General features: G+C 44.8%; 1 protein-coding gene across 1 annotated transcript in view; it reads right to left on the bottom strand.

Moving 5' to 3' along the window:
• KCND1 (potassium voltage-gated channel subfamily D member 1) overlaps positions 1-12,175 on the bottom strand; it is a 61,656-nt gene extending 49,481 nt beyond the window's left edge. The window contains exons 1-2 of the mRNA XM_039324470.1: positions 12,127-12,175; positions 9,248-10,982 (exon numbers count right to left, since the gene is read on the bottom strand). Coding sequence (XP_039180404.1) covers positions 9,248-10,362 — 1,115 coding nt within the window. The 5' untranslated portion in view covers positions 10,363-10,982; positions 12,127-12,175. The remainder of the gene's footprint in view (positions 1-9,247; positions 10,983-12,126) is intronic.
• Positions 12,176-17,304: the final 5,129 nt, after the last annotated feature.

The following is a 17,304-nucleotide window of genomic DNA, read 5'->3' as shown; positions in this document are numbered from 1 at the left end:
GGCTACAAGACTGAAGCATTATCAGTTTGTGGTAGCTGCAAAAGTACATAAATAAACCTGTATTGAAGAAAACATTCACTATAATAAAACATTCTTGTCAAGGCAATAGAAGGCTCTCCTGTTGGCAAATCTGCCCATTTCTCAAGCCTTCACTGCTGTCACCTGCTCTTTCCAGCCCAGCACTCTGGATCCATTCCAAAAGCATCCGAATCACACCCTTCTCAAAGGCAAAGCACTGAGGCAATTATCATTCCTTCTTCAAAACTTTGGACACCGCTAAAGAGGCAATCCAGACTGAGTGACCGTTCAGTATGAGCCACGTTTCCCCAACCCATGAACGGACTGCTGAAAAGCCACCACTGGCTGACTTCACTAACATTCTAAATGATGATTTAAAAACCCTTAACAGTTGGATTCCCCTTAATGCCTTAAGCCAAAACCAAACACACTATGGCTTTGTGTGATTATAGACTGCAGCTGCAAAGCCTTCCAAATGGGTGTCTTTGCGTAGCAGACCGACATGAGCAAAACCCCCTCCCTTCCTGAAACATTAAAACGGCTGCATCCAGAATGCCTGCATGAGTGTGTTCATGCAAAAACAACACACTCCTGCTGAGACTGTGAGTGAGGGGAACTGCGAACATGGAGAGCTGGGAAACACTTGGAAACAGGATTCTAGAGGAAGTGGCTGCTTTCCGGGCTTCAAAGACAAGGAGCTTTGTTTGCACTATTGCATTCAGATCCCCAAAGTAGAATGAAGAGCATCACCAAGCCTTTCTTAAAAAAACAAAAAACAAAAAAACCACCACCCAGAATGACATTCCCCAACCTGGTGCTCTCCCTGCGCACTGGGCTGCAAGTCTCACTATCCTTAGCCAGCAGCACCATTGGCTGTACTGGCTGGCTGAAGTGGGAATTATCTCCCTACAAAGGTGGAGTGCACCAGACTGGGGATCTAAAATGCATCAAAGGTCTCCTGAGCCAAGCAAGTGATCGATCCCAGGGTGTTTTAGTTTGCAAAACCCTTTTTCAAGAGAAAAGTGCTTGCCAACAGCAAGTAGATGAGAACTGACTGCGCTGAATAAAAGGAAATTTCTGTAGCGAGTTTTGAATGGGGGATGAAGATATTGGCTGCATTTCTATTTCCCTTGGATGACATCCCACATTAGTTTCCCAGCCACTGCTGTCTATCCACCTACTTGAAAGCATCACCTGAAGGGTTAGTATGGCCTGCCCAGTCTGCCTGACAGAGAAGCTCTTCGAGCCTCAAAAAAGGTGCCTCTTTTCATAGAAACACATTTTGTTCTGTCAGCTGGATTTCCAGTTCCACGTGCAACACAATGAACAATTTGCAAAATTTCACTCTCAAACGTAGTTGAGGAAGAACCCTTTGTATACGCTCATACTTCTTCTAAGCACAAAGTGTTTCCAATGGCATGCGTATAACCATAATTTGGCGATCTCGGTGCCAAACTTTGAAAGTGCTTCAAATAAAGCCATGGATTAGGAAAGTCAGAATTACACTAAGGCTACAGTTCTATTCATCCTCATTACCTAAAACAGAGTTGGAAGTCAGCGGTTCAGTTCCTATGCCATGCAATGCCACCATTTGCTTAATCGTTTATTAAACGAAACACAATGGGTGGATTTGCAACACGCTAAGCCATAAAGAAACAAACCATAATATGGCTTAGCTGAAATTCAATTTATGGATTGTAAACCACATTTTTTTTCGTTTTAGTGTGCTAGGCAAACAAAGCCAATAGTTGAACCAATAAATCACTCGGCACCTAAATAGCAAAATTCATTCCAGCAGTAGAATGAGAATAATTCTATGAGAGAACAGGCAGAGGCTCTGCAAATTGGCCAAAACATGGAGGTCTTCCTTAGACCAAACCTGGCCCCATCTCAGAGATAAAGTCCATGTTCCACTGCAAGTGAGAAGATCTCTGCTGAAGGAATCTCAAGAAAGACCTGAAAATTCTGGATCAGCATGAATGATTGGTTCGGCTTGTGGCAAGGCAGCTACTTATGTAGAAATTGGGAGCCCTCCACAGCCTGGCAGTCAACTGATACAGCATTCACAGTATGATGGGGTTAGTGACTCAGCAATACCACTGGGCCTCTGGTTAGCCAAAATCCAGGAGACAGCAAATTAAACTCTGTTTTCTGGGCATGTTGGCACTGCCATCCTTCATTTCACTCCCAGCCTCAAAGTCCTGATACTTGCTTGCATAAAAAAGAATGCATTCCTCTCCCACACATACTTGTGATTCTGTTTTTCCATCAACTAAACTTATCGTCCAGCCTACATATTAGGTCTACTCAGTGGCAGCCCATTACTATGAAATTCTATCTTTCTTTCTAAACAGAAAGGTGCCAGGGTTTATTCAACCCTATTCAACCCTACAAGGCAATGTATGTGCCATAATTCTGTGGAAGTACAGATGAGGTTCTTGGACAGTGGAGGTTCCTGAGAAGAACTTTGGTTTTCGTTATAAAAAGAAGCAAGTTCCTAGCCCTTATGGTTATGCCTGGTGAAAGAGCCATAAGCAACAGCAAAATTGTGCCAAGTAAAAATCACTATGCAAGCTTTGGCACTTGCATTTCTTTTTCTGTTTTTAAAATCACATAACTGCATTTTGTTCTGCAGATGTGGGGTTCTTTGTATCCAGGTTTGCCCTCAACAGATGCAAATAGCTGTAGTTACCGGATACTGAGAAAATGGAACTTTTTACAACCTCAGAAACAGTCTGTCATTGCTCCCACATGTCCAGTTACAAGGACTGAAGGTGGCAAGACAAAAATTGCCTTGCCTAACCCTAACCCTAATCAAGAACCCCAAGCATTTTCCATCAGCATCCATATATGAGAACAGGCAACATATATTCCATCCCATTGAACGGGGGGTGGAAATAGATAGAGGGCCTAAACCAGTAGTGACGAACCTATAGCACGGGTGCCAGAGGTGATGTTGCCCCAGCCTCGCCTCCCCCTGCAACCCCCTCTCCAGCAGCCCCTCAAAGGAGAGTCGCCCCTGAGCGTGGCCCACGCGGAGCAGCACAACCAAGGACATGGCAGTCAGGCAGCGTAGACAAGACTCTGCCCTCACACCCCATTGTGCACAGCTGATGCTGCAGGGCGCGGGCAGAGGGCGTGACCGCCATAGCGCTACTAGGCTGTCTGGGCGATCGGCGGGTCCTGGAGGCAGTGAGTGGCCCTGCGGGCAGGCGGGACAGGGGATGGGGGCGTAGCAGAGCGGGGGCAGGGCAGGAGGTGGAGCAGGGCGGGGCCAGTTTTTGGGCACTCGGTCTCTAAAAGGTTCGCCATCACTGACCTAAATTCTGGAGCTAACCTATATATATGGCTAGATTCCTAGATTCTGTAGTAGCTGTTCTTCACCATTAAAAAAAAATATTTTGTATCTGCAATAAAAACTGATCTGAGCCTCCTCTCTGAATTATTTGCTCATGGTATTGGCGTTCCTAGAGAGAGATTTATACCATGTCTAGCTGAAGCTTTGACATGAGCACTTGAAATAGGTTTAATGGATGAGGCAAACTATGCTCCATTTCAAACAAATTTATATAAATTTCATCCCTACAAGATGTCCCAAATCTAAAGCTGGAAATCTTAAACAATGTTTTAAGGCTTAAGTGCAGACTGATCTTAGATCGATGAGGAATTCACAAGGGTTAATCTAATGCTGCCAATTTGAGGGCAGGGCAGCTGACTTTTCCTTACCTTTTTAAGGTGCTTTGTGCACTATTTTAACTGCAATTGAATTCAGGCTTCTCTCCCCCCCAAAAAAAATCCAAACATCTACATCTTTTTAATCTCACCAGTATTTGCTTCTGAATTTTAAGTTAAAAAAATACAAATTCTGAAAAAAAAACCAGAGCCAATTACCCCCCCGTCCGAATGGAGCAAGGGAAGAATCTATAATCTCTCGAGTTTAATGATTTTGAAATAACCCACCAGTTCCCTTTTTGAGGTTGGAGAGCTGGTCAGATAGTAGAGTTCAATGGGAAGCAGCCAGTCGGTCTTCTTCATTCTCATTAGCCCTCCTTCCTAATAATTCTTTACCTCTCAATTTAACCTGCTTCTCTCTTTTTCCAGCCAAAACCTTTCCATCAACAAACGGTCCATTCTTGCAGCCACAATTTGATCAGAATTCTGCTTCAGTGGCAGCCAGTTCTCTCCTCTTTCCCTGGTCCTACTATAAATAATTCAATTCCTACGTAGGCTCCTTCACTGCCTGGAAATTTATTTATTTCATTCCCCTCCCTTTGGTTACACATTAAGTGACTTAGCCCATAAAGAGAAATTACTCAGCAACAACAATAAAAGCTCGGAATTGCTGACCTGGCTGCATCCAGACTGGGGAAACCCGGCACTGGCATTGCCCCTGCAGAAGTGGACAAAGAGCCAAAAATGTCTTTGAAAATACCTTGGGGTGGGAGGAGAAGAAAAAAAGGGGGAGATAATTACTTTTCTTCTTCTTTGATGCTAAGATGGAACCATGTCGAATAGAAAGAGCAGCCGGGTGTGCCCTGAGCCTTTCTCTGGGTACATGCTGATGCCACCCATTTTGTGGCAAGGCACCCGTTTATACAAGAGGCTGCAGCACCCCAGAGCTATTTTTACAGTAATTTGGACTGCATGAAGGATGATGTCCTGTTAACTGAGCAGGCAGGGAGATTGAGGGCTAGAATACCGAGGGGAAGGAAAGCTGTCAGGAGACTGCTGTTACAAATCGAGAAGTCCATGGGCAGAAAACATTGACGGAAAAGAGACAAATTGTACTGGGAACAGAAAGGAGAAGAGACCGGAAAGAGGAGGAAAAATGTGGCAGCCAGGGAAGTATATACAACTTATACTTCCTCAGGGCAAGACGAGCTAGGTATCCCTGGCAGGGTGGCACAGAAAGAATGTGGAATAACCGAGGACATTGTCCAGAGGTCAGGCTGGAGAATGGAAAGCTGGAGAAAAGCCTCACTTCAGGACTCGGGGACAAGAATGGCTTCATGCTGGCAGCAAGCAACAGCAAGAGTGCCCTGGAGACTGTGATCCAGCCAGCCTTCCCCAACCAGCTTACCTCCAAATGTGTTAGACTACCATTCCCATCTTTCTAGGCGTGACCATGTTAGGGAGGTCCCTGAATGGCCCTTGTAGAGCCTAAGAGGTATCCTACACTTTCAAAAACTGTGCAAAACAGGAAAAGTCTACGAGGTGGTTACAACAACAACATGACCTAGCAAGGCGACTCAGAGAGAATCAGTGTCACAGATGGATCCAAATTAAGTGGCCAACTGCTGCAGTAAGCTTGATGGCTTCATCTGATTCACTGGATCTATTAAGCATTTAACATCAATCTTGCAAGGTAATTCACTCTATTCCCATTTTACGGGTGGAGAATAGAGATGACAAGGTAGGGTTCTCTCCAGCTATCTCAGAGGCTCAGTTCCACAATTTTCCTCTCCATGTGACTAAAGTCCTGGGCCAAAGACTGCAGGAAAGCACCCGATGAGGAATGGCTTGCTGTGACCTAATATTACACACTAGTCCATACCAGAACCTCACAGAGTAGATTCACAGCAAGATGAGTGGCAAATAAATAATAAATAAATGATAAATTCCTTGTAGAAAGCACACCCGAGGTAACATTTGACAACAGCAGGTACTCTGTGTTTATTATTTATATGACCCCTAAGAAAAATCAATTCTATCCAAGCTACTAGGACCCTCCATCGTTGGGGCTCTCTGCAAAGAGCTTTTCCTACCCAGGAAAGCAGGAGTTCTATTGGGCTCTCATGGATGAAGGAAAAGGCTGTGCCTCTGCCAAGCTAAAAGAGCTGCAGAGCCACCGGGATCACTGTGGTGATTAACGGTGAGCCTGGCTTAATATTCTGCTGCTTAAGGTATCAAAGGCTGGTCCATGTGTACCCAGCAGAAAATGAAAGAGCTGTGTGAGGGCTGCTGGCGAACAGCCAAGGGGAAAAAGAGAGGCTTTATTCTGGGCAGAGTTGGTTACCAAATGGGATGCCAGGACACCTAGCTTCCTGGCCCAGTTCCTGAGGGAGAAAGAAGCTCAGATGCCTTGATGCCCCTTTATGTGGAAACAGAGGCTTTCACTGATGTCTTCAGGGCTGGGAACTGGGAGGGGGAATGTTTGCCGACAGCGGGTGTCTCTCTCTGGCACAAGTGCAAGCAAGTTATTAAAACTTAATTGAGCAGGATGGGAACAGGGCAGATAATTAAGCTTCCCAATAATGGGAACCATCAGATTTCAGGAGAGGAGAGTGGAATGAGAAGCAGAGCTTTGTGGCCTGGTTGAGAACAGGAAAGGAGTTGGGAATTATGGCTGGGATCTATTGGGAAGGGTAATTCTCAGCAGAGGCCTAGTAGAGCCTGGAAAGGAAGGGAGCCAAGAGCTCTTAATAGCTCAGCTGCTGACACTGGGGAAATGTTATCGCAACCAGTGGATTCTCATTAAGTTTAGACACAGCAGAGAAAGATGATTCTTTTCATTCAAACTAGTCACCACCTGTTCATGCTCCTCTCTTCTTTCTCCTCTTTGCCAGACTCCCAACGGTCCTGATCCTGAAGGATCAGCCTTCAGTCCCAACCTGGCCCACTTCCAACATACAGTGAATCAAAGCTCCATTTGCCCTGGTCCAGAGGCACAACCTACCCTTTCATGATTCAAAACTGTCAGGAAATCACTTCCATAGCCATATGGATACATTCTGATGGGGGAAAAAAGAGCATATATCACAGCTTCCTTCTACCATAAAAATTTCTTCTAACCTACAACCCTGTTGTGTTTCTGGCCAACCCATCATTGCACTGAACGACCACCCTCCCACCTCCAGAATATGGAAGAATGGAAGTGATTTTTAATGATTGCCTTAACAAATCCATCACCCAGATTTTCAGTTTGAAGCAGCAACACTAGTTCCAGTTGGTAAGATGATAAATAATTTCCTGGTCTCTGAGAAGTAGGTAATTTCTCTCCTTATTTCTTTTCTTCCCTCCCTCAGAATCAAGCCAAAACATGCACAATAAATGACACTAAGTCCCCATCTAGCTTTTTTTTTTTTGCTTTCCCCTGGTTGTTTATTTTCAGCCAGTCCTAATGCCTGATTCAAGAGCAGCACTTATATTTTTGGTCACTCTCTAGTCAAAATCTCTTTCTTTTATCCTTTGCTGATGGAGATTCATAGGCAAACGTCAAGAGGATTTAGGAAATTTGGTCAGACAGACTTGACAACGGCTTCCAGGGAGGCTTGAAGCCTGAGAGCCCTCTTCTTCGAAATTAATAGTCGGTCAAAGGATCGTTCTGGACAACTTTTGAAAGTACTCTCAACAGATCTGACCAGGTTCTCCAAATCTCCTTGACACTTGCCTGTGACTCTCTAGAACTCCCTCCTTTTTAACTGCTCTTTCTCTCACCCTGGCCCAACTCCATACAGCTGTTGTTAGGATAAAATGGGGGTAATTCCAGATGTACTATCCTTGGAGAATCTTACAGGGAGAATGAGAATTAAAAATGAAACTAGGTCTCACCCAGTCTCAACACACTTTTGTAAGTTCTCCCAGATGGAAGCTGATGGATTATAAAAACTGCCCAACTTTGATTCTACACTGAAGTCTTGTAGCAGCATGATATGCTCCCAGTAATGATAAAACAAAAGTGGTACAAAAATAGATGCCAGAAATAATGATTCATTGGAATACAGGAAAGCCCTTTGTTAATAATAAACCTAGTGGCATCGCATAGCCTCAGGCTTCCTGCAGACTTTCAAAAAGCCCATGATTTCAGATTTATACCACCCTGAATCTTTCAAAATAGTCATCCACTGTTTGCTCCAACAACCCCTTTTTGCCCTCTTTTTCTGATGATGCCTCAATTTCTCTTTGTTTCTATTGTAAAATAAGCCATTGAGAGAAGGAATTTGTCTTTTGCTAATGGTAAATTATAAAGTGCTATGTATTTATATATAATACAACATCAATAACATGATTTTAATAACTTAATAATAATCTGATCTAATCTCTTAATTCTAAAAGTGATCAAACTAACCCCATCATGGAATGTGGATCCTGGAGAGCCCAGAAATGAACTGGAACTAAAGTGTTATACAGACCTCTGATGAGACACTAGGTTTTTCTATTCCTGTTTTAATGTAACATATGATATCCAGTTGAATTCAGAGGAAAAAGAGGAAAACAAATCTCTGAAGGCAGCTAACATTCTGAAATGCCAGACACCCCCCCCCAGTCCCAACGTTTAAAAGTCCAACCAGCAAGTATGCATGCACGAGCGCATCCAAAATCATTTTCTGATTTTCCAGAAAGTGCATACAGTTCTAGAATGCATACATATCCCCCAATGTGGTAGTTTCAAAAGGAAGATTAGTGCTTCTGTACAGCAGCCAGAGCTATGATTACAAGTCAGTGCACTGTGTACAGAACGGTGAAATGGAGGAAATGCTATATTTGAAAGAAAGGGCTAAAGTTTTCATCCACAACCGATACAAAATGGTGCTTCTGTTTTGGGGACAAAAGGTCCACATATTTATACATCTTTCCTAAATCCATCCATCCTTCCTTCCTTCCTCCCTCCCTCCCTCCCTCCCTCCCTCCCTCCCTCCCTCCCTCCTTCCTTTCCTTCTTCCATTGCCCTTTTAGTTTGCAACTCACACTTAATTGATATCAATAGACCCCATCTCCATTTCTCTTGGTTCTCATATGGGTGTCTCCTCACCTTCCCCCAAAGATAAAGACACTTTTTTTTTGACAATATCTCCTTGAAGATAATGCCGCATTGATCTCAGAATCAATTAAAGGTGAGGGCACATGTTCTCTCTTTCATTTGGCACAGTCACCTTTTTGCCACCACTTTATACGAATGTCTGGGGAAAAGGCTATCTGGACCCATTTGTAGCTGACATAACTTCCAAACCAGTCTAGTGGTTTACCCATCTCCTAATTGCTTGGCTCTCATTTCTACTCTGGAACTGACAAGTTCTTAATTCCTGGAGCTCATTATCTGACAATAGCCTGGTCTTAGGGTACATTAATTAACCGCGAAGCCAGAATGCCATTAGATATCAACCTAATAATCAGCTTCCAAAAGAAATGTAATTTTGGAGATTTTTTTTTCTATTTGAGCAGAGAGAAGAATAAGATAAATAGTGTAGAGCTGAGGCCTTGGGGCTATGTTTAACAGTGGGTAACTCACCCAAGTGTGGTCATGGTGACGATAGTGTACCAGAAGGCAGCAGGGATGCTGGTGAAGTTGGTCTCCGTTGTGCTCTTTTCAGCATAGAACATAACCGTAGCAAAGATGATGATAGCCATAGTGAGGGAGAAGAGAAGGAAGCCCAATTCAGAGGCACAGCTCTTAAGCGTATAGCCCAAGATCCTTAGGCCCTGTGAGTGGCGCGAGAACTTGAAAATGCGGAAGACGCGGAAGACTCTCAGGGTCACAAAGGCCCCAGAGACATTCTCGTTTTCTGGCATCACCAGCCCAATGTAATAAGGCATGATGGCCACAACGTCAATGATACTCATCACACTCTTCATGAACTTAAATCGACTCGGGGCAGCAAAAAGCCGCATGAGATACTCAAAGGTGAAGATGAGGACACAAGCCGTGTCCATGCAGAAGAAAGCTTTGGGGAAACGATCTCCACAGGACATGCTCCTCTTCGTCCCAGGAGGTGGCCGACACGGGATTGTCTCCACCACGTTGGCAATGACTGAGACGGCAATGAAGAAACCAGTCACATAGTAGAAGACCAAAGCCATGGTGCTGGTGTGGGGGTTCTCAAATGCTCTCCAGAGCTGTTGGCGGAATGTGCTATCTGGCGGCAAGGCAGTGTCCTTGGCAATCTCGGCTTCTTCGTCCTCAGCCAGGCGCTCTGCATTCTCCTTCTTGCGATCTCGGTATTCCTCCAAGCAGCAGTCACCAATCAGCTCTGGGATGATTCCATAAAAGGACAGCTCTTCATCAAAGGCCTGTATGCACTCTTGGCGGGGGTAATGGAGTCTGCCGGTACGATAGAAGTTGAGAATGTGCCGAAACATCTCTGGGTCACGATCAAAGAAATATTCCTTGCTGTCTTCATCGAAAAAGAATTCCTTCTCGGAACTGCCTAATAAGGTGTCTGGATAACGGTCAAGGGTATTCTTCCACGTTTGGAAGCGTTTTCCACTAACGTTGACCACTAAGATTTCATCATGGCGGCGTCTCGGGTCCAGAGGAGGCTTGGGCATAGGCTTCTTGGCCAGTGGGAGCCAGCCCACAGCTGCTGCCCGGGCAAAGGGCAGCCAGGTTGCCACTCCTGCAGCCATATTGTATAAGCTGTATCACCATCAAACCTTCTATGCTCAAAGACTTTTGGTAAATAGGGGCTGTCTATCCTTCAGTTGGTTACTTTGGCCAGTGTCAACCATAAGTCACTGAGTTAGAGGGTCTCAGTAGGAATGTAACCATCCAGATTAGTTCTGTGCAAAATATCCAGGCACAACAAAGTAGCGTATTTATCCCAGTAAGGATGGTGACGTTTTTTCCTCCTGTGTAAAAATATCCAAGCTGTTTTCAGTGGATGTTAACAAATCTGGATGCATTAGAAAACTTGCTGTCAAGCAGCATTCCAGCTCTGTAATCAGATCAAGATACTCTACTATCAATAATTGTGGAATCAGAAAGAGATAATGCAGCTGACAGGGGTCTTCTCCATAGTTTGTGCCTGGTGACAGATTAATTTGACCATTTGGTTCTGTGCAGACTGAACATAATAGACACTCCTCTCTGGAAACCTGCAATGGATTATATTATTCCGCTGTTCTTTGTCTTTTGATCCTTTCTTCCTGTTGGCAGAGAAAATGGATGGCAGGCTACCAAGATGGGATGGGGAGGTAAAAGAAAGGGGCTCAATTGATACCTTCACCTTTAGGGAGGACACACATTGCTGTAGGAAGGGTGGGGGGGTGAGAGAGAAAAATAGAGAAACAGACAAACTATGAGAAAACATAACTATATGCCATTAAATTATGGCATTTGGAGTGAATGCAGCAGTTCTTAAGTTATTGCACTACTCCTGCTTTGAAAACTAAAACCCAAAAATATTATATGAGAAATTTGGTTTAATTAGCTGCTAATCCTAAGAGGCATTTGTTTGGATTCCAGTCTTTTGACTGCATTTTTGAGAAGAGATACTTAGAAGCTGGCCAAGGGAATGAGATCCACAATTGCACACCATTTCTGAGGAAGGCACCTTGAAACCAGCTCTTAAGATAACTACGTAAATCCTTCTCCAGAGCTAGAATAACATCTAGGAATCTAGAGCCCAAATGACTAGAGGAGCCAACAGGACCTATTTCATATTGTAAGAGTCAAAAGGCCACTGACAAAAAAGTATGATGACTCTTCGTAATGCTGTGTCCAAGATGTGGCATGAGGAAGCTTTGTCAAAGAGTTTGGTGAAGGCAAAGGAACACTTGTCATTTCTCTGTACCTACTAGGATGTTAAAAACTGCTGTTTCTCAGGGCAAACTAGCAACAGCCCCAGAGAAAGGAGGTTGGGGAGAGAAAAGGGCATTTCTCAAGAAAGGCCCACAGGATCCAAACAAACTTTCCCATTAACTGTCTCCTTGGGCCAAGAGTTCCCACCTCTAACTGGAAGCTAGACTTGAACTATAACAAGCCTACCTCTTTATAAACCATTTGAATTTTAAAACAATTCCAGTAAATGAAGGTGCAGGGGAAAACTGGAAGGAGGGGGATGGGAATCAAGAAAAGAACATGGCAAGACTTAAGGCAGGAGGAAAAAGAACAAGGCAAGTTTGAAAATAGAAAAGACAAAAATCCAGAGGGAGGGAGGGAGGGAGGAAGCGAGGAAGGGAGGAAGGAAGGGAGGGAGGAAGGAAGGAAGGAAGGAAGGAAGGAAGGAAGGAAGGAAGGAAGGACAAATTTAGAGAAGGCAGTGATCCCTGATGGAATGGTGGCAACTCCGAGGAGCAAAAGCATCAAATCTAAGATGCTGAAGAGTGAAGAAGCCCAATCTAACTGATATCTGGAATAATTGGGTGGGGAGGCTAACGCAAGGCTCTTACCCCAGAGATTGTCCGAGAAGCAGGCAGTAGCCTGACCACCACAAATCCCGGGGGGTAGTAATGGGATTCGGGTCAGGAGGTGCCGAGCCGCCCCCAGGACGCAAGCGACAAGGCTCCGGTTGCCCTCGGCGGTGCCAATCCTCATCGCTCCCCTCGGCTCGCCCGTCTGACTGTGCCGCGCTCCCACCCTCCAGGAGCCGTGTGTGTGTGTGTGTGTGCGCGCGTGTGTTTGTGTATCTGAGAGTGTGTGCGCGAGTGTGGGTGAGCTGCATTCGGCAGGGAGGGGGCAGAGCGAGCGGTTGGCAGCAGCGAGTGGCTGCATCGCAGGCGGCGGAGGCGCGCACCCCAGGCAGAGCTCGGGCCGGCCGGGGGCCAGCAGAAGCAGGGAAGACGCAGCCTGGAAGGGGTGGTGGTGGCGGCGGCAAGAGGCTGGAAAAACGGAGGCGGGAGGAAAGGAGTGAGACTAATGGTCCGGAATGGAGGGAAGGATAAGAACGGGGATACACGGAGGAGTTCAACAGGAGAATAAAGCAAAAAGATAGGATAGATACAGAGGAGAATCTGGCGTTAAGAGGAAAAAAGAAGAACGACCGGGAACAGAAAAACAGCTTGCTAAAATAACCTAGGGGAAAAAAAAATAAACCAGATATCTTAAGAGTGCATCAAGAGGGACCGGGATGCTCTGGGGACTGGTCAGAAACTAGAGATAGGTAGCTGCAGGAGACAGGAAGCGGGGGAAAGGATTGGAGAAGCGTCCGATCAACAGATATCACTTCCAAGCCACAGAAAAGTGCTTTAGAGACGAAGGAGGCAGAAGCCCGGGATGGGCCAAACAGCAGGTGTGAAAGAAGTCTGGCGGACCGTCGAGATTTCTGGCAAGCAGAAAGGACGATCGGGCCCTTCCAACGCCTTGAAGTACCAGACTCCTGTCCACTATCAAGGGGTCTCCATGTACCCTTCTCTTTCCTATCCTCCGCCCCCTTTTGCTTCCGCTGGAAACCTACTTCCCAGTCCTGCCGTTTAGACCCGGGCTTATTCCCTTTCCGACCGCAGCTCAGAAATTTTGCACGATGCGCAGAGCTGCTGTCTTACGTTTATGAGCCTCCATAGGAATTTCAAATTTGGTGCCATACAGGATAAGTACAAAGGGGAGGAGGATCAGGGAAAGAGAGGGCATAATGCTACAGGGCGGGAGGGGCGAGCTTCTCTCAATGAATCTAGGCTGCCGCTCCTCCTTCCGAGCTCGCACAGAAAAATCCCGGGCTTCTCCTCACCGCGCCCCCTCTGGAGACCACGGGGAGCGTTGCTTGCGGTAAGCAGAGCCTCTGAACCCGCGCTCTTGTAGAGCGCACCCTAGTCTGTCTGACAATTGGGTTCATACAGCTTCCGCAAAATCGAAGAGGTGATAAGATCCCAAAGGAGAGTGTTCTCCCTCTTAAGGCGAATACCCTCCAAAACAATTCCCCTTCCCCCGGGGAAGGCTGGGAATGCTGGGAAAGCCTTGGTGGTTTTCTACATCCAAATTCCTTTTCTGGAGTGGGAGCAAAGGTAGTAGTAGGGCCTAAACTGGCACAAAGCAGACAGCCTACATTCCGCTAAATTCTTGATCTTGCTAAATGCTGTGAGGTGTTTGTTGTTGTTTTTTTTATTTCTCTTCATCTGAACTAATACATACAGTACTGGAGATGAACAATAAGTACAGTAACACAGAGAGGACAATGTTTTATTAAGTTAATGTTATGATTGCTGTGGTGTTTTTATGATTTCTAAGTTTTGCTGTTTTATTGATTTTTTTTATTTTTAATTGATATATGCTTCTCTGAGTGCCTCTTGGCAGAAACAGCTACTTGCAAGTGCAATAAATCAATAATATCTCTTCATCAATCTACATCATGCAGTATAAAATAGCAAAAAACAAACAAACAAACCCAACAACTCTCTGCTCAAAGAAGCATGCAGTTGCTACTTTTACCACTCCTAATTCTTCACACTCAGTGACTAGGATGGACTCTTATTCCCCCATCACTTCTGAAGCCAAGCCAACCCATCCAATATCATCATCTTCTCCTGCTTAATTCTTGGTTTTTGATAATAGCAAGCATGTGACATAGAGGGAGAATTATTGCTTCATCCATGTTAGGAAACTTTTCTATTTATTGCAGGAATTCTTAGCATGGCAACCATGGGCCACAAGATGCATTTAGAAATCTTTTTTGCATCATTACATAAAAATGTAATAATGCAAAGCTCGCTTTTGGCAAACCATCAGCATCATCTTTATTCTGAGAATGCCTTTGGACCCTTTACAGGCCTCTTAAACTTCCATAGAATTAAAATGAAGGCCACATGTAGCCCAAACCATAGTTTGGAAAGTTGTCCATCTGGCAAAAAAAGGGACAATAGGAAGAAGTAGAAGGGGAAAGTCCTGCAAAAGTGTGTGGGGGGGGGGAGAAATAGAAGGGGCAGATGAATAGGATCTTAGTATAGCAAGTGTTTTGTAACCTATTTTGTTCCCTATGGACAAAATCAGTGGCAAACTCCCTAGCAACTCTTTTGTGACCATATTCACAACATATTCCCCATATTCCTAATTTCCCTCTGTTCCCATCCCAAGGTTAGGCTTAGCTACTACTCCCTTTCACCATACTCTATTTCACATGCAATTCCGTCATCACAACAACACAATTGCTAGCACCCACTCTTCCCTTACCCCCATTCAAGGTTCTTGAATCTAGCTCCTTCTTGACTTGAGAAAATCCCAGCAGGCAGATGCCCATGAAGACATATGGCCTCTCCAGAAGAGGATAATAGCTTTGCTTGGACTTTGGTTTCCTTTAACAGAAAGCTAAAATGTGAATTGGCTAGAACAAGGAGTGGAAGGGAAGCCTGGTGGATTAGGCTGGACAGATAGTTCATCATGCCAGCAGAAATGTAGCAAGAACCACATTACCAACTTCAGAAGCAAAGAAATCCATTTTTAATAGCAAAGATAAGGTGGAAGGACTTTGTCAGCAAAATCTGATGTGCAGAATTGTGTGTCCTGTTATGGTGTTACTGTATTCTGTTAAGGGAATACAGTATTAACAGCATTAATTAACATTGCAAATATTCTTATTATTCTTATTATGGTATAGCCTGTATGTTCAACTTGCTTCACATATATTCCTCAATAGTGCTTATGCCAAATCTACAAGCTAAGTCAGTATTAGTCTTTCTCAGCTTCCTCAGAGCAAATAGAATATTTGCAGCTGAGCTTCATACACTTCACTTCAAGCCAAAGGGGAAATAGTATACAAGGGAAATAGCCATATTAACTTTAATTGCATTTAATCTGATGACCTAAATCACACTTATTTCATCTTGGTCTTGATATGTGTGTGCTTTTTTAAGTATGCCTGAGATTGAGTTGCCACTGTACCTTATTATTACAGCATAGCATGTTAGTTGGAGACAAGGAGAGGGAAGTGTGTAAACTTCAAAAATGGGCCTATTTAGCTAATGCAAGATATGACTGCATTGTTATGGGATATGCTTGTCATGTCACATGGCCAAGCAGAAACTAAATAAAAGCAAATGAAGATACTGGTGCTTATTCAATAGCAGAAACTGGAAGAAGCATGGATTAAAATTCCAAATACAGTAATCCATCAGGCTGTTTTTAAACTGTCTGCTTATACATCTTCTAGTTCGCTTCTCAAGCCCCTCAACTCTCTCCTTTAGGCTGAGAGAACCAGCATAAACACAATTACACTAGCAGGAGAAACACTAGTAAAGCTTTCCTCTACATTACACCGTTATAATATTTCAATCGGGCCAGGGAGTATGCATCTCCTGGTGCCCGGCGATCTTCCACGCTTGGGTGGGTCCTCTCTGATCAAAAGATCTCTTGAGCATTTCACCTGGCTCTTATTTTTCTCTACTCCTTGAAAGCAACACGGAGCAAGAGACCTTGCTCGTTTCAGGGATAAGCAAACTCGGCCTGAAATCAGGGGAAAGCGGCCAGTCAGGTATTGCAAGAGCACGGAAGAGACGCACCGCACCTGAAGGTGGGAGGGGCGAGGAAACGCAGCCTCCACACGCGGTAGGGAGAGAACGTGCCGCGGTCGCGTGGTTCTTTCATTCCGATTTTAATAATCCATTTCCCGCCCCGTTCTGCCCTGCGAGTCAGGCTACTTCAGGACCTACCAGAACAGCCCGACCGCGTACAGATCCTAGCCGCGTGTAGGAAGAGGTGCTTGAGTGGACTCGTCCTTCTGAAGGAAGGTGTGGCTGATGATAAGGAAACGGTGATCCGGGGGAGGGGGGGAGAGAAACTAAGGTCCGAGGCCGCTTTCTGACGTGATCCTAGCCACGTGGCGGGCCAAGAACTCTCTCAGGCTGCGTCGCATTCGTCACCCCCTCCCGCTGCAAAAAAAGATCATTAGAGGCTGGAACCCAGCGCAGGCGCCCGAGACCGTTTTTAAACGAAGCAGAACGTGTTTTTATTTTTTTGTACCTCGTCGTATCTTGGTGGTAAGACTTCCTATTTTCTTGTTCATCTCGTGGGATATTTTTCAGCCCAGAGAGTGAACGTATCGGGAAGAGAAGTCTTTCCAAGTTTCCTCTTCCTATTCCAGAAAGCCTTAAAAAAATAATTAAACCTTGAATCGTCTGGCACCCATTCTCTTTAGCCATGAATTTCTCTATTCATGGTTTATGGCCTAGCAGCTGTTCCTGATTGCTGGTTTCAAAATGTAGTAAATAAATAATATCTCAGTAACTTCCTTCCAAACATTGCCCAGAGAGAAAGAGGCTCCAAGCACACATGGCCCCAAGCCATAATTTGATTTATCTTAATTTGGTGAAGCTAATGCGCCAAAGGCAACTGTGGCTCCGGTGGACTACATAAGTCAAGGGTATGCAATTTGGGGGGCCCTGAAGCCCACTGTTGCACAGCCCATTAGCGAACATACCTGCATTTTCACCCCTTACACCATACTCATCCTGCCAAGTAATCTTGGTCACAATTATTGACCCGGTAAAGATAAGAGCCTCTTCCAGTAACTCGCCTGCAAGTCACTAATTTCCTTTACAAGCATGATTATGGCTTGAGATCCAAATATTACACTATATGCCATTTCAAGGCAAACATACATTGAAACTTGCTTTGGATGCAGAAAGACCCCAGTACTGCACTCC

This window comes from Crotalus tigris, unplaced genomic scaffold, assembly GCF_016545835.1.
Source record: "Crotalus tigris isolate CLP2741 ecotype Arizona unplaced genomic scaffold, ASM1654583v1 scf7180000024301.445443, whole genome shotgun sequence".
In the NCBI taxonomy this organism is placed as follows: Eukaryota; Metazoa; Chordata; class Lepidosauria; order Squamata; family Viperidae; genus Crotalus; species Crotalus tigris.
The sequence above is the reverse complement of the archived record's forward strand: the minus strand, read 5'-3'. Positions and strand labels throughout refer to the sequence as shown.